This window comes from Oncorhynchus masou, chromosome 25 (assembly GCF_036934945.1).
Source record: "Oncorhynchus masou masou isolate Uvic2021 chromosome 25, UVic_Omas_1.1, whole genome shotgun sequence".
Classification (NCBI taxonomy): Eukaryota; Metazoa; Chordata; class Actinopteri; order Salmoniformes; family Salmonidae; genus Oncorhynchus; species Oncorhynchus masou.
The window spans coordinates 40,573,232-40,596,026 of record NC_088236.1 but is presented as its reverse complement, the minus strand read 5'-3'; the positions used below and the strand labels follow the sequence as shown (position 1 = coordinate 40,596,026).

At 43.3% G+C, this 22,795-nt stretch overlaps 1 protein-coding gene across 1 annotated transcript in view; it reads left to right on the top strand.

Moving 5' to 3' along the window:
• Positions 1-2,960: 2,960 nt before the first annotated feature.
• LOC135514328 (protein prune homolog 2-like) overlaps positions 2,961-22,795 on the top strand; it is a 56,161-nt gene continuing 36,326 nt past the window's right edge. Inside the window, exons 1-6 of the mRNA XM_064937729.1 lie at positions 2,961-3,054; positions 16,469-16,573; positions 16,852-17,054; positions 17,269-17,432; positions 18,674-18,826; positions 20,084-20,178. Of these exons, the coding sequence (XP_064793801.1) occupies positions 3,019-3,054; positions 16,469-16,573; positions 16,852-17,054; positions 17,269-17,432; positions 18,674-18,826; positions 20,084-20,178 (756 nt within the window). The 5' untranslated portion in view covers positions 2,961-3,018. The remainder of the gene's footprint in view (positions 3,055-16,468; positions 16,574-16,851; positions 17,055-17,268; positions 17,433-18,673; positions 18,827-20,083; positions 20,179-22,795) is intronic.

Here is a 22,795-nt window from a genome sequence, read left to right as displayed (position 1 = left end):
AAGTAATTTAGGCCTATAGGCTTCATGAAAAAAAATCATTGTTTTTCAGCGCCTAAAAATTTGTTGGTGCCCTTCGAGGCCCACAGAGGCTAATGCGGGTGGATACATCCTCTTTAAACGCGCGGGAAAGATAAATATTAAGTCTGTTTTCACATAGGGGCCCGTTAAGTGGGCCTAGACATCGCGCTGATATGCATAACAAAATTAATTAGGTGGTGTTCGCAGCATCCAACTCCTGGACAAATAACTACTTGTAAAGCACACCTTCTGGGCATACTGAACATATGCTGGAATTATCCTTAATTGACTAATTACATAAATTACTCATTAATTTTTACAGCACATCAATTATAAAATATATATCAATTAATTTTGCATAAATTAAGGCGGCACACCGCTGAAGAAGGAGGTAGGGGGATAAAGGCGCAGGGAGGGGGCCCACACATGGGGTGGGGGGAAAGGGGTCGTCTGTTTGTTTCGAGAATCTAATAATTATTTGTTCAGCTTAGGGCAGGATGTTATTCCTCTGTCTCCCATTTGAAAAGAGATGTGGATAATGGAAATTATGATAATAATCTTTAAAGACCCCTCGTGAAGTCATCAGGGCGCATAGCGGCAGAGAGAAACATTTAAATCAATTAACCCTATTGTTCAACAGAAAAATGAGCCGGTTTGGGAGTGGTAAGGTTTAGGCCCTACCGTTGGAGTAATGGGAAATTATTTAGTGGTGACGCATAATGCTCCATGATTGCTCTATTTCCCCATAAAACCGCGGGTGGGGTGGTGGTGATGGCGTCTCCTTGTTGTCGTTAAAAGTTATTGGAAACTCAGTCAAGTTCTGGTGAACCTATATAATATGCCTCATGACAGAAAAGTGGCTTTTTGGTTGTTGCCATCACGACATAAATCTGGTCCTCATTTAGTAATTTTAGTAGGCTAGTTATTAAAGCCGGCCTATATTTTTTTCACTAATTGGTCTTTTGACCAATCAGATCAGCTCTCACGTTAAATTACCTGAGGTGATCGGCCAAAAGACCAATTATTGGAAAAATATAAAAATGGGTCAGTCAGTTGTGAACAGTGAGTGAATTACACATTCACCTCGGAGACAGTTTTTCAGAGAAATTACAAGAGGAAGATTTGGTACGGGGGAAAGTTGTAGCGCAGTGGCTGGTGAGCTGGCAAGACCGTTGATGCTCTATCGGGCAATGGACACTGGGCGGCAGTGGTCAGCTCTCTCCATCATTTCACTTTCTCTACCTCCCCTCCCCGCCTCTCAGCTATAATGTTCTGCGTGTGCCCACACCATGGGTTATGCACCTGCCCTGGCCATGCAAGACCAGTTTATTTGCAAGTATTTTCGAGTTGTGGAGTTGACTAGCCTGGTTAGAGTCCGAATCACTGAAGAAGTCTATTTCCGTTATGTGTTCCCTATTATGCACACTTGTAAAAGTTGAACGTTTGAAATATGGCTGAACAACCACACTGGGAGCTTTCCCTTTCAGGTTTATTGTGCAGCCCTCTTCAATTAAATTCTGATTTCCTTAATGGCCAGTGATATTTAGGCTACTGATAGTCCCGCCTACCTAACAGGCCGCTGTCCACTGTCAGCGTGGTGCTGATGGTCAGTTCTCTGGAGTCGGGACGAGACCAATGTTTCGCCCTTGTCCATACTGAAATCTCATATCGCTGGTAAGCTATTTGCTGCTCATACATCGGATGTCCCTCCACAACAAAGTAGACTTCAGAAAAATGTTAATTTTGTTTTCAAACAAGGAACAACAATGTTGACTATATTATAGTTAAGCAATAAGGCCGGAGGGGTATGGTGTATGGCCAATAAACCACGGCTAACGGCTAATCTTAAGCGCGACGCAATGCAGAGTGCCCGGACACAGCCCTTAGACATGGTGTATTGGCCATATATGTGCCTTACTTCTATTATAAACTGGTTACCAACGTAATCAGAGCAGTAAAAATGAACATTTTGTCATACCTGTGGTATATGTCTGATATACCACAGCCAATCAGCATTCTGGGCTCGAACCACCCAGTTTCTAATAACAATGAATTATTACCAAGTGATAGCCAGTCAGTTACAGTCATGGCCTCCTGTTTATAGAGGACAGGAGTGAGCTTGAAGAGGGGTGAGAGGCACCACTTTTACATATGACCTACTGGTATTATGAAATGGTTGGGTAGGCCTATGTGACTCGGGGACTACAGTGTGTAACGCCAAACGCCCTTTGCATGCGGTCAATCACAAATTGCTCCAAGTCTGTGAGTAAGAGAGAGAGATCTTCCCGAATGTGTGTTTTTTATGTTATCCTATAACATTTTCTCATTGCGTTTTAATCCAATAGGGGTTGATTACTGTTCAATCACAATTAAAAATAATAATAATAAAATGTATGCCAAGGCAATTGTATGAGCGTTCAAAATTTTATTGACGGTTCTTAAAAACAACCTCTCTGGGTTTTATTTGTCATGCAGTGCATATTATCAATTTGTGCGCCAACGGGACGCGCTCGCGACCACACGCACGAAACACTCACGCGCATAAACACACACACACACACACACACACACACACACACACACACACACACACACACAGTCCTTGGCCTCCGTGGTCGGACAGTATCATCAGTAGGCTACTACAAACTCGTCGAACCGTATCCTCGGCGCTACAGCATTCTGCATTTCTGAAGCGGCTGGGCGCTCTATCCATGTTTGCTTTCCTGTTATAAACGGCTTTAATCTACCCGGATACATTTTTGCCATTGGCGGTGGTTCCCAAACGCTGGGTGCACGTTGAATTCAGCGAGCGCGCCCCCGCTGGATAGCTTCCCGTCACACCCACTCCATATCTGGCCAGCCTGGAGAGGGAGGACCGCTAGTTGAGCCAATGCTGCAGTGAGCGCAGCGGGGGATTCGGCGGCACAACAGCGCAAAGACAACCAGGGTTGTAAACTTGTATATGGAGACTGCAGCGTCCCCGCAACGACAAAGTCCAACATGGAAGATTATTTGCGGCGGGCCAAGACCATGCTGGTGAGTTTTAGCCTAAACAGCCCGGGGTTAATAAGGGTTTTACTGATTGGGATGATGACGACATGCTACAGGCTGTATTCCTGTTGCTGAGCTGTACATTCTCTCGTTTCTTTGCCCCACAAGCAGCACCTTTAGTAGGCTAAGGCGCCAGGCCTGAATGATGAATAGAAACGAGTGGTCCAAACCATAAGCTTCTCCTCCCACACATTTTTTAAAAATTGAATTTTGATCAGGGAATGCATGGAAAACAGCAAGTTCATCAGAGGCACGCACCAGCCCGTACGCACCAGCCCGTAAGCACCTATGCTGCAGATAACGCCTAATCTGTCATCAAGCGCACTATTTGCATTTTATTTACGCCTAATATGTCATCAAGCAGACTATTTGCATTTAAGGCCTGATGTCTCGGCAGAGCTCAGGGAAGTAGTTTCCAGTAAAACGTTGTTGTAAACACCTCATGATGTCTACTCACTTACTTGACAGGTAGGCGAAAGCATACTAACTGTTCGTTTTAGGTAGGCTTAGGCTACATCACAACAGTATAAATTAGTGTAGGCCTGTAGCTACAATAAACATGCGGGTGAGGTCTAAAGTTGCTTGATTTTGTTTGGTCATTCTCCATAGAGGCATGTTGTGTCTAAAGCTCCCCAATAGACAAACCCCAGTGAAGGCTGTTGTTTTCTGTATATGTCCAGAGCCATGCATTACAGCCTAATAGTGTCAGTATGCCTATTGTTGTAGGTAGTTGTGTGTGTTGTAGGTAGAGTGTGTGCAATGTTGTCGTTTTTTTTTTTTTTTTTTTGCTGGTCCATCCATTAAATAAACAGTTCCCTTTTGTGTGATGAGATCATGGGATCCAACAATGACATAGAAGGATAAGACAGAGATGATGTCATAACAGAAAGCAGAAAATTCACATGGGAGCATGGGATCCACCATGGAGATTGGGATAAATTGGGCCAACTGAAAGAGAAAGAGTAATTGGACGATAAGGCCCAACTCAGTGGCCGCCTTGTGGTTAGTGTCCGCCCTGAGATTGGAAGGTTGGGAATTCAATCGTCGGCCGAGTCATACCAAAGAAGACTGTAAAAATGGGACCCAATGCGTTACTGCTTGGCACGCCGCATTAAGGACACAGATTGAGGTTAAGGCCCTGTAATGGACTATAGCGTCCAGTCCAGCGGGTGTACTTGTACATCAAGCTGTCTCACGCTACAGAAACAGGCGGCTCCCACAAGCCAAGGCTCGTGCTCGTGCAATTGGACTATAAGGATGCTAGCTGATTGTGTCCTGGTTGGAGATGCCGTGTTGTACAATACATGTTTATCGACATGAGGACTGCTCCCCCTCTGTCGCTCTCTCATTCTCGCCATCTTTTTTTCACCTTCCTTTAGCACTGCAGTGTGTGAATGGCCTCTCTTCCTCCTTTTTCATCTTCTCCTGCATGGCAACCATCCAGAACATCCATACCTCTAATTGGCTTTCCTGTATAAGTGCTTACTGGGTCTATCTTCCTTCGCTCGCTTTCTCTTTCTGTCTGTGGCTTTTTCTCTTTCACTCTCTCGCTTCCTTGCTCGCTCTCGGGCATGGCACTAAGGCAATGTGCTTAGTGGACACACACACACATCCACATACGCACGCATGCATACACAGTGCACACATGTTTTTGAGGAACACATTGATCTAGGCTTTGGCAAGGGGATTTGGAAAGTGGATCACCCTGTCCCTCACCCCATGGCAGAACCCTGCCCAGTGTCTGCACACTTTGTGGAGATTGGAGACGTATACAGATGTGTACATATATATACAGAGATGTATTGCCATAGTAGACCTAAAACATTTAGACCTGGACACTCTTTGACTTGGACAGTGAATGTGGTTGACAGAAACACACAGACTGTTGTTTCTTACGCACATGGGGAATACGCATGTGTGTATGTGTGTCCGTGTTCTGATATGTACGTGTGTGTGTGTGTATACATTTTTCTAAAAAGCTTTCCTTTTATTCGTGACGACACACTGTAAATCACTGATGCCCAGGCAGCAGTCAGCTGTTTGTCATTTTAGCCTTTAGTACGGAAGGCTTTATGGGCAGGCAGCCCTGCTAAATTAGCCACGTCACTGGAGAAGGAGGCACGATATTACCGCTGAGCTATAGAAGGGGGGAGTAGGAGGGGTTCATAAACAGAATACAGTGGTGGTGAAAGAGAGGAGATGATGGAAGGACAGAGATAATGGAGGGTAAGAGAGAGGGAAAGCATTAAGAGCTAAGGAAGGCAGAGAAAAGCAGCAGCACTGCGTCTGTCTACCCCGAGCCTCCTTGAGATGAATGGGGTGAATTTTAGATGAGGAGCACACAGTGAAATGGAGATGAGAGAGCGGTACCGGCTGTGTGTTTTGTTGTCTGTGTGCTGCTGCTGCTGCTGCTGCTGCTGCTGCTGCTGCAGTGGAACAGACAGTGAGTGGCCTTTCCTTTCTCCACTAATGCGTCTCTTCCTCCCGTAGCCATCAGAGTATCGCCCAACCCAACCACCCCCCTTTATCCCACCTCCCCCATCCATCCACTTTAAGAAACATGAGACCAGATATTAACATCTCAAACAGATATCCCTTACCGGTGCCCATCCCTCCCCTGCTCCCCTCCTCATCCACTCTAATCATGGACATGCACGGTAATATGAGACTGAGTTATGGATGGGTATTCATTGCTAATTTCCCTATTGGACCTGTGGTTGTATCCAGGAGAGATTTCAGCAGGCCAGTGTGGCACGGTATACTGCAGTTGGCGTGTAACCCAGTACTGCCTTAATATGCTGACTAGCTCAATGTAACAACCACCCCAGATACTTACTATCCCATCCTGTCACAACTGTGTATGACGTAGTACTCTTCATTCTCATTGGTGTAGTACTGGTAGTAGTGACTAGGATACACGCATGCAAGTACACCCAAACCACTGATCACACACACCACACATCATATTTTGCATTATGCATGGATTTGTCTGAGTACTACATTCCAGCACAGTGTTGGGTGGTCCTTTGCATGGGGTGATGTAAGTGTCCTTCAACAATCAGTCTTCCAGATAGATGACACAGGAACCTTGGTATAAAACTCTTTAGTAATAAAATGCAATTGCAGACAGAGATTCACATACAGATTACCTCAGTAGTCTACAGTAAAGATCTGTGTTGCGAAACAGGAGACAACTGTCTTTATGGTAGTTGGTGTGGACAACCTACCGTCAATCATACCTTTAACATAGTTGCATTGGATTAGATACAAAGTATCTAAGATAAGAAAAACCTGTCTAGACTGTGATTTCTCACTCTACTATAAGCCAACAACCACACCTGTGTAGTCTCAGGCCCTTTGCTACTTTTGGAACATCTCGGCCTTGAGGCTGCGTGACTATCAGCAGGTGCAGGCAGTTCTCAGCCTGAGAACTAAAGCAGTACATCTCCATTACCCAGTACTTTTCCATCATTGCAAATTTCAAGCATACAAAGGTTATCACATACAGTAATCATGGCATTGGTGTACCCCCACACCCGACTCCCAGGGTAACCCCCAACAACAGTCATACCTGCTCTAGGGATAAGATGATATCAGCTATTTCTGCTCTGCCTAAAACACTTCTCACAGCTTATCTTTCTTTCATGTCCCAGGCTGCAGTGGCATAAGAAGTTAAAGCTTCACTATGTAACTTCTTGGGCCACCTGACCTAATTCACATAGAAATATAAATTATAGGCTAAGAAGTGTAGATATGTTCTATGTGCGCTATTTCTATGCTTCCCGTTCTTCAGTTTAGTTTTTGCGTCTTTTACTGAGAAGGGTGCAACTGCAGTCCGCAATCCGGGGCGTTCCTGCATGTGGGCATTCCTGCATCTGCAGGAACCCCTATTTGTACTTCTATTGGTCAATTTTAAAGCTATGACTCCAGTACATAGGCGGGAGGCCGGGGTGCTCCAGTACATTAGATTGCGGTAATGCGCCATAACATTGGATGCCAACTGCTGATAAATCCCACAGAAAATACATTTTATTTGTTTATTTATTTATTTTATTAATATATTTATTTGCACCAAAGAAAGTGATAGACATCAATACAGATAAAAAAATGTAATAAAATAAAAAAGGTGTGGTTGGAAGCCCAAGACCTTATATGAAAACCACACCACAAAGAAACAACACACAATACAATATACAAGTACACTAATAAAAAAAAGGTTTGCTAAAACAGTTAATAAAACCTGCTAATTACAAATGTATAAATGAATTGATCAGTAATCATGAAAAAAACATATATATTTATTTTTTATGTGAGTGTGGGAGAGTTATGCTATATGGAGGAGATAACTGAGTAGTTTGGTTCACCAGGCTGACCCACAGTCTTCACTTAAAGTTATTGAGGGGTGATGATGTTTTGGCAATGTGAAGATAGAAATTCCAGAGTATAGTACCTTCTATATCTAATAGAGAATTGACGATGTGAGGTGCGGCAGTGGGGAGGGTGAAGGTTATCGCAGTGTCTTGTGTTATATAGATGGATATCTGAATTCACCTGGAAGAATCCATTGAAGGATTTAGGTAAACTGTCTGGCAGGTATGAGTATTTGTAGATGAAAGTGGCATAATTGGCGTACATTATTGTCGTAAATAGGTATTTAAAGGAGGTGGCTAGTCTTACAATTTTTTTTTTTAATGATGAGTAATTTGTGTAGGTAGGAGGCATGTGAAGTTGTCCAGACAATATCACAGTAAATGAGATATGGATAAATGAAGCTATAGTTTAGCTGGAGACAAATGTAATATGATCTTTCCAGGTCAACTTTTCATCACTTAGAACTCAGAGGAATTTAGTGGATGTGACTAGTTCCTTTTCATTCCAACCAATTGATATTCTCGCTCTTTTTAAAAATGTATTATTATTGTTATTATAACAATATGTCTTATTACTAGCGAATACAATACAGTTGTATTACAGTTATATACAGTACATTTAAAGATTAGCAAATGATCTGGAACCATTCAGAAAATGTGGCCATACCGGAGTTGGCTTCGTTAATTAGTGAATCAGCATTTCTGTGTGATAAAATCAAATTGTTATCATCAACAAAGAGAATGGGAAGTATGGTAGAAGACACAGCAGGAAGGTCACGGATGTAGATTGTGAATAACAAAGGTCCAACTGCAGCCACAGGATATCTTGTCCCTCGTAGATGCACGGCCATTCGCATAAACACTTTGATCTCTACCATAATCATAACTATATAGGCAATTATATGTATAATCATGAAAACTGTAATAATGCAATTTAGAAAGTCATATTTTATGATCAACCGTGTCAAAGGCCTTGGACAAATCTAAAAAGATGACGAGCGGATTCATTGTTGCTTAAGAACCATATCTGTGGAGTAGTTTTTACGGTGCTCATATAGAATACAGTGTTGATTTAAATGTTTCAACATTCTCTTATAGACCTATCTATAGAGGAGGATAACATTGGCCATTTTAAACTCTTTAGTAACAATGATTTGGTGAAGATATACGTTAGAGGCTCAGTAATGAGGAAGACACTGATTTCACCTAAGAGGCACCGATTTCATCATAGCCTGCTGCTGATATCTTTAAGTTACCAATTACCTCAAACTGAAGCAGAGAAGTGATGTAATCCAAGGGATTTCTATCAGTTTTCTCTATTTTCTTTGACAGAGAGGAACCCACATTCACAATGAAATAACATCAGGATCACTATATTTGTGACTTTTTTTCTCCCCAACGGGGCGGCAGTGTAGCCTAGTGGTTAGAGCATTGGACTAGTAACCGAAAGGTTGCAAGTTCAAATCCCCGAGCTGACAAGGTACAAAATCTGTCGTTCTGCCCCTGAACAGGCAGTTAACCCACTGTTCCTAGGCCGTCATTGAAATTAAGAATTTGTTCTTAACTGACTTGCCTAGTAAAATAAAGGGGAAAAAAAAATGACGATCTTGTCTCATCACTGCAACTCCCCAACGGACTCAGAAGAGGCAAAGGTCAAGTCATTCGTCCTCTGAAAATTGACCCGCCAAACCACGCTTCTTAACACCTGCCCGCTGCACCAATGTGTTGGAGGAAAGACCATTCCAGCTCGATGAACCAAGTATAGCCCCCCCCCCCAGCAAAACCCTCCCCTAACCCAAATGATGCTTGGCCAATTGTGTGCCGCCCTATTGGACTCCCGGTCGGTTGTGACACAGCTTGGGATCGAACCCTTGTCTGTAGTGATGCCTCCAAGGGATTAAACCGCTGCGCCACTTGGGAGACCACAACTAAACCAAGGTTTCCAGAACCCATCTGCTGCTCTCCTGTGTGATTTAACTAAGGGAAAGCAGTGGCGAAATACAGAATTGAAAGATGTGAGAAAAGTCTGGTAAGCAGACTCCACATCAGCCTGATTATTAAAACATTTCATCAATCAACAAGCGCCAACAATTACCTTTTGTTAAATATTCTACCTTTAATGGTACTAATCATTCCCATCTGTTCATTTCCAGCTGCCAAAGAGAAGTGTGGCTAGCTATAGCTAGTACACAGCGGTAGTGTGTCCTTTGCCCCCCCGCCTGTCAGGCATTGTTTTCCCGCAGTTCTGTTCGGCAAGTGGGAGTGAAGGACACTGTATGCTACCTTAGCCAGCTAGTCCTAAGGAAGACTCCGGTACACAGCAGGTGGGAGGCAGGAGCAACACTGTGTACTAGCTAGCTAACTAGCAAGCTAATACACTGTGTCACTAGCTAAACTCAGCAAAAAAAGAAACGTCCTCTCAGTCAACTGCATTTATTTTCAGCAAACTTAACATGTGTAAATATTTGTATGAACATAAGATTCAACAACTGAGACATAAACTGAACAAGTTCCACAGACATGTGACTAACATAAATGGAATAATGTGTCCCTGAACAAAGGGGGGTCAAAATATGGTATGCCAGGAGCATACCACCCTGCATACCACTGCTGGCTTTCTTCTGAAGCTAAGCAGGATTGGTCCTGGTCAGTCCCTGGGCGGGAGACGAGATGCTGCTGGAAGTGGTGTTAGAGGGCCAGTAGGAGGCACTCTTTCCACTGGTCTAAAAAAATATTCCAATTCCCCAGGGCAGTGATTGGGGACACTGCCCTGTGTAGGGTGCCGTCTTTCGGATGGGACGTCAAACGGGTGTCCTGACTCTCTGAGGTCATTAAAGATCCCATGGCACTTATCGTAAGAGTAGGGGTGTAAACCCCGGTGTCCTGGCTAAATTCCCAATCTGCCACTGAAACCATCATGGCTACCAAGTCATCCCCAGTTTACAATTGGCTCATTCATCCCCCTCCTCTCCCGTGTAACTATTCCCCAGGTCGTTGCTGTAAATGTGTTCTCAGTCAACTTACCTGGTAAAATAATGGATTAAAAATATATATATATATATATATATATATATATATATATATATATATATATATATATATACAGTAAATAAAATAAAAAGTAACAGTCAGTATCTGGTGTGGCCACCAGCTGCATTAAGTACTGCAGTGCATCTCCTCCTCCTCATGGAATGCACCAGATTTGCCAGTTCTTGCTGTGAGATGTTACTCCACTCTTCCACCAAGGCACCTGCAAGTTCCTGGACATTTCTGGAGGAAATGGCCCTAGCCCACACCCTTCGATCCAACACGTCCCAGACGTGCTCAATGGGATTGAGATCCGGGCTCTTCGTTGGTAATAGCAGAACACTACATTCCTGTCTTGCAGGAAATCACAGGGTTAGGATTGCCTGCAATGACAACAAGCTCAGTCCGATGGTGCTGTGACACACCGCCCCAGACCATGACGGAACTTCCACCTGCAAATCGATTCCGCTCCAGAGTACAGGCCTCGGTGTAACGCTCATTCCTTCGACGATAAACATGAATCCGACCATTACCCCTGGTGAGACAAAACTGTGACTCGTCAGTGAAGAGCACTTTTTGCCAGTCCTGTCTGGTCCAGCGACGGTGGGTTTGTGCCCATAGACAACGTTGTTGCCAGTGATGTCTGATGAGGACCTGCCTTACAACAGGCCTACAAGCCCTCAGTCCAGCCTCTCTCAGGCTATTGCGAACAGTCTGAGCACTGATGGAGGGATTGTGCGTTCCTGGTGTAACTCAGGCTGTTGTTGTTTCCATCCTGTACCTGTCCCACAGGTGTGATGTTCGGATGTACCGATCCTGTGCAGGTGTTACACATGGTCTGCCACTGCGAGGATGATCAGCTGTCCGTCCTGTTTCCCTGTAGAGCTGTCTTATGTGTCTCATAGTACGGACATTGCAATTTATTGCCCTGGCCACATCTACAGTCCTCATGCCTCCTTGCAGCATGCCTAAGGCATGTTCACGCACATGAGCAGGAACCCTGGACATCTTTCTTTTGGTGTTTTTCAGAGTCAGTAGAAAGGCCTCTTTAGTGTCCTAAGTTTTCATAACTGTGACCTTAATTGCCTTCCGTCTGTAAGCTGTTAGTGTCTTAACGACCGTTCCACAGGTGCATGTTCATTAATTGTTTATGGTTCATTGAACAAGCACGGAAACAGTGTTTAAACTCTTTACAATGAAGATCTGGGTAGTTATTTAGATTTTTACTAATTATCTTTGAAAGACAGTTTCTTTTTTTGCTGATTTTAGTTAGCACATGGTGTCGCCCCAACCTCCCGCCTGCTTTACTAGCGGACGTGGGGAGACTGGGAGACGGTGTGCTTCGCACCCACCTGTTGGACACAGTTTTCTCCGGTACACAGCGGACATGGGGAGACTGCGAGACACCGTGTGCTTGCTAGCTAACTAGCAAGCTAGCACACGGTGTCGCTAAAGATTAAGCTAGCTAGTGAGCGCACGGCGTCGCCCCAGCCTCCTGCCTGCTGTGCTAGCAGGAGGTGACCGGTAGACAGTGTCCTGGGCCCCAGCCTGTCGGGAAATATTTTCCCACGGTTCCATTAACGACAGTGAGGGCAGGTGTTTGGCAGGCGTGAGAAAAAAACTCAGATAATGTTTTTATTTCCCTTTCGACCCACATTCAAAAGTGTCACAGTAGCATGAATATTGATTGACTTTCGGTTGACTCGGTACCGATACCCCCTTGTATATAGCCTCATTATTGTTGTTTTGTGTTACTTTTTACTTTTGTTTATTTTATTGATCATTTCTTTGTAGCAGATTTCTTAGTTACATAAAAAAAAACATAATTGTTGATTAAGGGCTTGTAAGTAAGTATTTCACAGCAAGGTATTTCACAGCAATACCTGTATTCGGCGCATTTGATTTTATGTCGTGCTTGGGGAGGCGTTCATGCAGGAGCCAATGGGGTGCTGGAGGGATGGGGAGATGCAGAAATGCCCACATTCAGGAATACTCTGAATTCCACACTATCACTTTTACGCTTTTACTTTCAGTTTTGTACACCAGCTTCAAACAAGCTGAAAATACAATATTTTTGGTTATTGAAAAGTTATTTCACAGTGGTTTAGATGGTGCTATGATTCTCTACACTACACATTACTTGTTTTCTCACAGAAAGTGAAATTACACGACTTGGATCCCATTATGCCTGGCAAAAACCAAACACTGCATTCCACAGTAAGAACCTTATAGCAACGGTCAAGCACAGTGGTAGTAGTGTGATGGTTTGGGGATGCTTTGCTGCCTCAGGACCTGGACGACTTGCCTTAACAGAAGAAACCATGAATTCTGCTCTGTATCAGAGAATTCTACAGGAGAATGTCAGGCCATCTGTCTGTGAAGCGCAGATGGGTCATGCAGCAAGACAATGATCCAAAACACACAATCAAGTTTACATGAAAATGTATAAAAAGCAACATATGTGAAGTTTTTTAATGGCCTCGTCAATGTCCAGACCTAATCCCAATTGAGATGTTGTGGCAGGGCTTGAAACGAGCATTTCATACTTGAAAACTGTGGTGGCCTTTTTCTGCTTTACCAAATGAGGAGAGTTACAAACTACACACCAGTCAGAGTTACACTTAAACTACATCTTTTTATTAAGAGCTTTGCAATAGCGCATCATTGAAAGTCAAAAAGGGCTATCTCTAATGAACCATTGAAAAGTGAATACAGAAAAGTACAAAGATCTTTTATAGCCAAGATACACCCCTCTCAACTTACATGACAAATCACAGATCTTAGAAACTGTTCACAAAGAAAGACTTACTTGAGAGAGAGAAGTATCCCATAGCCAAATAGCATTCGCTATAAATTATCGTTCAGTTTGTTCCCTAAAACAGGTTCTAATCTCGTTCCTGGTAGTTCATAGTACAAAAACACCAACTCATCCAATGGCATATATCAATTGTCAACTCTAGATACTCCCATCTCAAGTAAACTCCCTCTTGACCCCACTCCTGGACAAGCTCACTGAGGGGAGTGAGCCTCTAGGTCATACACTATCCTAGGATAAGCGCACAGACATTGTGGAGACAAGTAATTGGTTCCCCATTAATCACGCTATCCCTTCACATGGTTTAAGAATAGGTAAAGACACATTCAGATATGAAGACAATGTTCCATTCTGTCCTCTTCCCTTTCTGATATTCTGCATAGCACCAGGGACATGTGAAAGACAAGCCTGACCTCTCCCCTCTCTGGGCCCCAGGTGACTGAGCCCCACCTGAGGGAAAAGTGCAACTGCCAACCCTATAGTCCAAAATTATACATTCTAATGACAAGTATCTCACATAAGCATATTATGCAAAAATAAACATCTTAATTATCTATGTTACCCAACTAATTCTGAACAATTATGTAATTGTTGTGTTATTTGTTCACTCAGGTTCCCTTTATTTAAAATTTGGATTTGGTTGAAGACATTTAGTATCAAAAACATTCAGTATCAAAAATATGCAGAAGTAGAACAAATTTGAATGGGGGCAAATACTTCACAGCACTGTATGCAAACATCATTTGGAAATATGCACTGGTGGCCAGGGAGGCATTTCTTTGTTTGAATGATGGCCCCTATCAACTCTGGTTGACTTTTTTACAATACAATACAATATACTGTACTCTGTCCATTAGTTACAATGAACAACAAAAATGTGTATTTTGCTCAGTTCTCAACCCCCCCCAAACATACAGTTGAGACAGTCACAGGTTCAAACTGCATGCAGCAACCCTGGATGGAGAGCATGTTGTGGGGTTAAGAGCCTTGTTCAAGGACCCAACTGTAGGGGAATTGTTTGCAGGTGTGAACCCAGCAGCCCTACTGTTGTCAGATCACTTCTACCCATTTTTGTTTTTCAAGCAGCCACCTGGGATTTGAACCGGCCACCCTTCGGCCGCAGGTCCAACTCCCGCCACACGTCCAGCTCCTGCCACACGTCCAACTCCTTAGCCGTCGGGCTACATGTTTGACTGGTTCCAGAGAATAAGAAGGAGCAAAAACATCAGTTAATCTTCCGAAATAAGCATGAGTTAATCTGCCACAATGAAGACAAAATGCAATGCAGACATAGAATTACTACGATGTAGAAGAACAACTTACATGCAGTTGTTGTCAGCAGCAGCCAAAAGAGAGATCCTCTGCCTCTGTTAGGTGATCAAATACTTATGTCATGCAATAAAACGCAACTTAATTACTTAAAAATCATACAATGTGATTTTCTGGATTTTTGTTTTATTTAGATTCCGTCTCTCACAGTTGAAATGTACCTATGATAAAAATTACAGACCTCTGCATGCTTTTTAAGTAGGAAAACTTGCAAAATCGGCAGTGTATCAAATACTTGTTCTCCCCACTGTAGGTAAGTAACATAACTGTAAGGTCCCTCAGTCGAGCAGTGAATTTCAAACACAGATTTCACCACAATGACAAGAGAGGTTTTCCAGTGCTTCGCAAAGAATTGGTAGATGGGTAAACACTTGTTTTATAGACATTTAATATCATTTTGAGCATGTTGAAGTTATTAATTACACTTTGAGTGGTGTATCAATACACCCAGTCACTAAAAGAGATACAGGCCTCCCCCTAACTCAGTTAACGGAGAGGAAGGAAACTGCTTAGAGATTTCACCATGACACCAATGGTGACTTTAAAACAGTTACAGAGTTGAATGGCTGTGACATGAGAACTGAGGATGGATCAACAACATTGTAGTTACTCCACAACACTAACATAAATGACAGAATGAAAAGAAGGAAGCCTGTACAGAATACAAATATTCCAAAACATGCATCTTGTTTGCAATAAGGCCCTAAATTAACATTTGGCAATGAAATTAACATTATGTTCTGAACACAAAGCGTTATATTTGGGGCATATCCAAGACAACACATCACGAAGTCTTCATATTTTCAAGCATGGTGGTGGCTGCATCATGTTATGGGTATGCTTGCCATCGGCAAGGACTCACTTAGTGAGTTTTTTGGGGAGGGATAAAAAAAATAGAATAGAGCTAAGCACAGGCAAAATCTTAGAGGAAAACCTGGTTCAGTCTGCTTTCAACAGACAAATTGGGAGACAAATTCACCTTTCAGCAGGACAATAACCTAAAACACAAGGCCAAATATACACTGGAGTTGCTTACCAAGACGACAATCCTGTGTGGCCTAGTTACAGTTTTGACTTAAATTGGCTTAAAAATCTATGGCAAGACTTGACAATGGCTGTTATGCAATGATCAACAACCAACTTGACAGAGCTTGAAGAATTAAAAAAAATTATAATGTGCAAATATTGTACAATCCAGGTGTGCAAAGCTCTTAGAGACTTACCCAGAAAGACTCACAGCTGTAATCGCTGCCAAAGGGGATTATACATGTTTTGGCTCAGAGGTGTGAATACTTATGTAAATTAGATATTTCTGTATTTAATTTTAAATACATTTGCAAAAATGTCCTAAACATGTTTTCACTTTGTCATTATGTGGTATTGTGTGGAGTTGGGTGATTTAAAAAAAATCTAACACAACAAAATGTGGAATAAGTCAAGGGGTATGAATACTTTCTGAAAGCACTGTGTATATATACAACTTTTTTGAGTAAAGGGTTATTTAATCTCATCCAAAGAACCAAACGTTTCTATATAGAACCCCAAAGAACCAAACGTTTCCATATAGAACCCCAAAGAACCATTTTTTTCTAGGAGTGTATATGCCAAAACCATTCCAACTCAGAAATGCTTATTTGTAACATACTTAATTACCACTTTTTGGAAGGAAAAGGATTTCACTCCTACTGTAATTAATTATAGGTCATATTACAGGTCATGCTACAGCTACTTTAAAATGCTTGCTAATCCACAGAACAGAAAAACAAACCGAAGTGTAAACGTTGTCAATGCAATAACTCTGATGCTGCATGATCGTGTCAACCTCTTCTGTATGTGTTTGTCTTTTTGTTTGTTCCAGGCTTCAGGACCTGACTGTCCTAAAGTCCATGCTGTCCTAGGAGGGGTGGACCCAGATGTAGATTCTGTGGCTTCAACACTTTGTTATGCCTATTTCCTCAACCAGGTAATGTGTGGGGACATGTTCACGTGTGCATGGTATTTATGTATGTGATTTGTGTGTGTTTGTGTGTGTTTGCATGTGTCTGTATTGTAGCCTTTGTGTACTTGTTTATGTGTTGGAGGTTGAGTTTACGTTTATTTTTGTGTCTTGTATTTGTACTTTCTGTGTGTGTGTGTGTGTGTGTGTGTGTGTGTGTGTGTGTGTGTGTGTGTGTGTGTGTGTGTGTGTGTGTGTGTGTGTGTGTGTGTGTGTGTGTGTGTGTGTGTGTGTCTCTCTCTCAGAAGGAGCGATCAGATTGTGTGTATGTCCCAGTCCTGTGTGGTCAGAAATGTGACGTGGGGTTGCCGGGGGAGACAGTGCGGTACCTTAAGAGGGTTAGGGTGTGTGAGTCTGCTCTGCTGTGGAGAGACGACATCAAACTACTGCAGCTCCACCACAGAGGAAAACTCTCCCTCACTTTGATGAGGGACGATGTGCTCGACAGGTACACGCACACACCCACATATGCGCACACACACAGAATTGATGGGATAAATCATGAGGGTGATATTTTGCGTGTGTTTGTACATTTGGGTGTCTGTATTGTCTGATGTGTGTGTTAGATGGTATATTATGAAAATGTGTGTTTATTGTTTCAGACAAGCCCGAGGGCTTTGTGCAGATGTAGTGTAATGATCCCCTCCCCCTGTCTGATCCAGCTCCGACTATGAAGCTCTGGAGTCCAGCATCCTCCGAGTGGTCCATCACCACGAGCAACGGGCAGGAGAGGAGGGGGTATTGTCCATGGCGATGGTGGTCGCCAGGGAGATTCTTCAAGAGGCAGTGGAGCCGATCTGTGCACCGCTGGGGGAGCTCTTAGGAGGTGAGGGCCGATGGCGCCCCCCTGGGGGTAATGGGCCGACGCAGGACACACACAAAGAACCCCGATATGACTCGGTTAACACCCACCAGGAGAGAGGGTATGTGCATGGCCGAGGGAGGGGAATAAAGAGTAACAAGTCATGACATCTAGACAGAAAGAGAATAGAAGAAAGTGTGTCAGAATGTGTACATGTGCGTCTGCCTGTGTGTGTTTCTTTCAACCCCTCTGGGTTGCTGGGTTTGTTGTATTTGACACTTTAAACACACCGTTATGATTCACTACCTCTGACATGGCAGGTGTGTGCATGCATGAGTGCATGGTGTGTGTGTGTGTTCTTCCCCCTGCCAATAAATCAGTCAAACAAGCAACCAAGCAAGCAGTCTTGTTGTTCTCCATTGCGTATCCCTATGTCTTAGCTGTGATTTACCGGATAGTGTGTGTATGTGTGTGCGTGTGTGTATGTGTTCTGTGGAGGAGAGAACAACTGCCCCCTCTCTTTGAAGCCATGGATTTCAAGGCCGGCCGGGGTACTGCAGGCTGTTGTTTTCAGATAGCAGGATATCCCAATTATAGTGAAAGGTAAAATGCCAATCTTCTAGGGCAATATTTGTGTAAATAAAGAAAACATTAGGAGAAAATCATGGTACCAATAATTGCTTCGATCACACCAAATGTATGTCCTTGAACCATTTATTTTAAAATTGCACACAGAAAAAGGTTATTAGGATAATTTCGCTGCTACTGGCAGCCTGCGGTATCCCGGTCAGCCTTCAAGAAGAGGCAGCACTGAGCTAATCTGCAACGTCACTTCCCCCGAGTGGCTCAAACTACGCATGTAATGTCTTGAGAATCCCCCGGATGAGACGCCATCTTAGCAAGCTGAAACCGACTTCCCGAGCTTCAACTATGCCGTTGAGTCGTCACATAGGAATGAACGGCGTGTGGTCATCGACGGCTTTGTCCATTCACATACAGTCAAGGGTGCTGTGCTTTACGGAGCACAGCACCACGCAACAGCTCCTGAGTGGGATGAGTTGAACTGATGTCACTGACATCACTTTGTGAGAGTACCTCTGTATGATATGATGGTCTTGATGCAGTGTCCCTGAGATATTTGCGGCCTGTACATTTCTCCCCCGGGTGGTTTCAGTTTACAAACATAATAGGACGACATGGTCTAATATAACACCAATGACTGACTATCGGTTTGTTTTTGATGCAGCCTGTGTGTGTTTTCTCAGAGGCCCTGCGGCTACAGTCAGAGGTGATGTGGATCCAAGTTGGCCACTGCTCGGTGGACCTGGAGGAGCTGCTGAGGGCATTGGAAGAGAGAAGCAGCATCTCCCCCTATGATGTCACAACCGGTCCTAACGCTGGCGAGGCCCAGTTTCAAGGTGTGTGTTTGCAGCTTGCTGGATTGTGTCTGTCTGTCTGCTTGCCTGCCTGTGGCGATGTAACTCATGAAGTGGACAATTGAATTAGGGCAATGGAATTGGACTTGAATTGGAGTTAGGCTGTTTGGGAAATTGTAAAAGATATAGTTGGAATTGAATTAGAATTCAGAATTGAATAAACTTGAATTCAATGACATGTACTTTGTAAACACTGAGTGTACAAAAACCTGCTCTTTCCATGACAGACTGACCAGGTGAATCCAGGTGAAAGCTATGATCCCTTATTGATGTCACTTGTTAAATCCACTTCAATCTGTGTAGATGAAGGGGAGGAGACAGGTTAAAGGATTTTTAAGCCTTGAGTCAACTGTCATGGATTGTGTATGTGTACCGTTCCAGAGGGTGAATGGGCAAGACAAAATATTGAAGTGCCTTTGAACGGGGTATGGTAGTAGATGCCAGACACACCGGTTTGAGTGTGTCAAGAACTGCAATGCTGCTGGGTTTTTCACGCCCAACAGTTTCCCTTGTGTATCAAGAATGGTCCACCACCCAAAGGACATCCAGCCAACTTGACACAACTGTGGGAAGCATTGGGGTCAACATGGGCCAGTATCCCTGTGGAACGCTTTCAACACCTTGTAGAGTCCATGCCTGTTCTGAGGGCAAAAGGGGGTGCTATTCAATGTTAGGATGTTTTGTACACTCAGGTTTTTAAAAATAATTTCACATTTGTATCGATATATTTGTATAACTGGACTGCCTGTGCTTTAACAGTGACATTACACGTACAGTGTATTCCTAATTAATATTAGGCGGCTTCAATAACTATTTACCTCTTCCGAACGTGTACTCCCATTGGTGAAAAGTGTGTGTGTGTGTCCTCGTTGCAGGAGAATATCGGTAATTGAATTGAATTAGTGGTATTACAGGGAGCAGACATTTGTTGGAATTTGTGGAATTGACCCTAAACCTTGCAATCTATACATTGTGTGTGTGCGTGTGTGTGTGTGCGTGTGTGTGTGTGCGTGTGTGTGTGTGTGCGTGTGTGTGTGTGTGCGTGTGTGTGCGTGTGTGTGTGTGTGTGTGTGTGCGTGTGTGTGTGTGTGTGTGTGCGTGTGTGTGTGTGCGTGTGTGTGTGTGTGTGCGTGTGTGTGTGTGTGTGTGTGTGTGTGTGTGTGTGTGTGTGTGTGTGTGTGTGTGTGTGTGTGTGTGTGTGTGTGTGTGTGTGTGTGTGTGTGTGCATGTGTGTGACAGGTTTGGACATAGAGCAGATGTTTCTGAAGGAGCTGAAGGAGTTCTCTGATGGGGAGCTGACCATGTCTTTCACCACTGTGCCAGTAGATCTGGAGGTAAGATCAAAGGTCATTAGCAAAACAAAACTAGAAAAGGAAAATAAACACATTTTACCATTTGGTTAGCCTGATATAGTTATTGTGTGTTTACAGTAAAATTGTGTAATAAAATGTAATGCAAACAATGCTCTAATCCAACTTGACTGGCAAGCCGAAGGAGTCCAAAGCAAAAGGTTGTAGCTATAGTGCTTTTAAAATAGAAGTGATGACACAACAAAGAAGACAAAACTTTCATTTGGTGTCAGGTAGAGCATTTCAGTATTTCTTTCCCCATTTGACTTAATCCTAAACTTTTTATGGCAACTTTTAATGACCCTCTGTGTTCTTTTGCATTGAGATGTTATGGAAATAGGAGCCTAAATACGTGTGTCACAGCCAGGTGCACCACACTGGGCTCTGCATTTTAAACCCCTACCTGTCTAAACCACTTCCACTTCTTACTGTGGAAACTAAAAGCCACAAGGGAGCTTGGCTCGAGACCTTCTCTATCTCTCTGTCTCTCTCTGTCTCTCTCTCTCGCTCTCTCTCTCTTTCTCTCTCTCTCTCTCTGTCTCTGTCTCTCTCTCCCTCTCCCTCTCCCTCTCCCTCTCCCTCTCTATCTCTCTGTCTCTCTCTCTCTCTCCCTCTCCCTCTCTATCTCTCTGTCTCTCTCTCTCTCTCCCTCCCCCTCTCTCCCTCTCTATCTCTCTGTCTCTCTCTCTCTCCCTCTCCCTCTCTATCTCTCTGTCTCTCTCTCTCTCACACATAGAGGGTGCTTCCAGACACCCGCGTGTTTGTGCTTTTGTATCCCTCCCTGCTATCTCTCCACTGCAACTTCTAATGTGTCTCTCCAATTCATTTATTATTTCTTTATATCTTTTTCTTTTCCAAAGCCATTTTTCTCCCCTGCTGCCTGGCGTGCGATATTAGGGTATGTGTAAAATAAATGATGTCTATAGCTGTAGGGGTAGCTCTGCCTCCCCCGGAACTACCTACGTCTAAGGAACATTAAACATCATATCCTCGTTTAGCGAATAAATAACCGTTCATTTGAATGGCTTTGTGCGCTGGACTTCTGTGCATATTTTACCAGCCCAAGGAGAGGGCCCATTAGGGACTTAATATAGAATAAATGGCCAGGGGCGTCGGTGGAGCCAGCGGACGCGCGACTCAGCAGCGTCATGGTGGGTTACTAATGACCTGCGAGGGCTCCAAATGAATCCGTTATATGCATGTCATTTGCAGTATGTATATATTTATATATTATTTTTTAATTGTGTTTGAGAAGAACAAAACGCTAAGCACATCATTTAGGTTTGCCTTAAATGCGTTTCAAAAACTAAATAAATTAGATTCAATTAGCCCATAATGGAGTGTGTGTGTGTGTGTGTGTGCCTGTTCTTTAGTGTGTGTGTTTATCTTTGTGCATGTGTGTGGGAGGGTGGGTAAAGAGAGAGGGATTGGGGATTTTTACCAGTGCTGTGGAAGCGATTTGTAGCGCTGATTGTCTTGTTAGCACAAGAGTAAGCCCCAGAGTGTGTTGGGTATAAGTACTTATGTGGATAGATACATGGACAAATATACATCAGTCTGCCTGTATGTCGTGCGACAGTTTGAATAGAAGAGAGTGAGGAAGTAGGGGTTAGCGAGACGGATATCAATCCATAAGGAAGACCGTTCCAATCCACTGTCTCTGCCTCTGGTGGGTCTACATTAGTAATACATTATTATCATTCAGACATCTGTACACCTGTCTCTGTGTCTGTGTCCCTGTCTGTTGCACTCTACCAATGGATCCGTGTAGGTCAGACTTTATTTGGAAAGTCCCCTATAAACGATCTGCAGATGCTCAAACTATCAACCAACTATCAACCAACTATCAATGAGGGCGACTCTGTTGACGTGCAGCAGCTTTCTAGGGTTAGGTTAGGAGTTACAGGGGTTAGAGTTAAGTTAGGGTTAGGTTAGGAGTTACAGGAGTTAGAGTTAAGTTAGGGTTAAGGTTAAGTTAGGGTAGAGTTAGGGCTAGTGGATAGTTAATTAAGATGTTGTTCAGTTAGTTGACCATCTACTGAACATTTACAAACCATCTATTTGGGACTTTCCAAGGAAAGTGGTACCGACTGTGTCTGTGTTTCTAGGTGCCGTGACTGTATGTTCGTCTCTGTGAATGTAGTCTCTGTGCTTCTCTGACTCAGTGTAAGCAAAGCGAGGCAATCAGCCCTAAGTGCCTCTAACTTTCACAAAAACCCATTTACCAAAATGGGAGCATTTATTTATTATTTAGCAAATTGACTTGTTGCTAATCTTCTTTGGTGGAAAAACAAATAGCGGTTTCTCCCACTTCAGGGTGATTGAGCCATCTGGATCACTCTCTCTCTCTTTATCTCTCTCTCTCTTCCACTTTCTCTTCTGTAGTAATGAAGTTACTTGTATAAGTTACATTTCGGTAACTTATACACGTTTAATCCAGTTTAACCAAGTTCCAAATTTTGTACAGTAGAACGTTCCTAAACATTCTTTCCTTACACAAATATCAAAACAAAAACCAGCTTCCATTATCCGACAAGTAATACTTAAAGCAGGGGTCTTCAACCTTTTCTTGACCAGAGACTCCTCCCAAGCCAACCGGCAA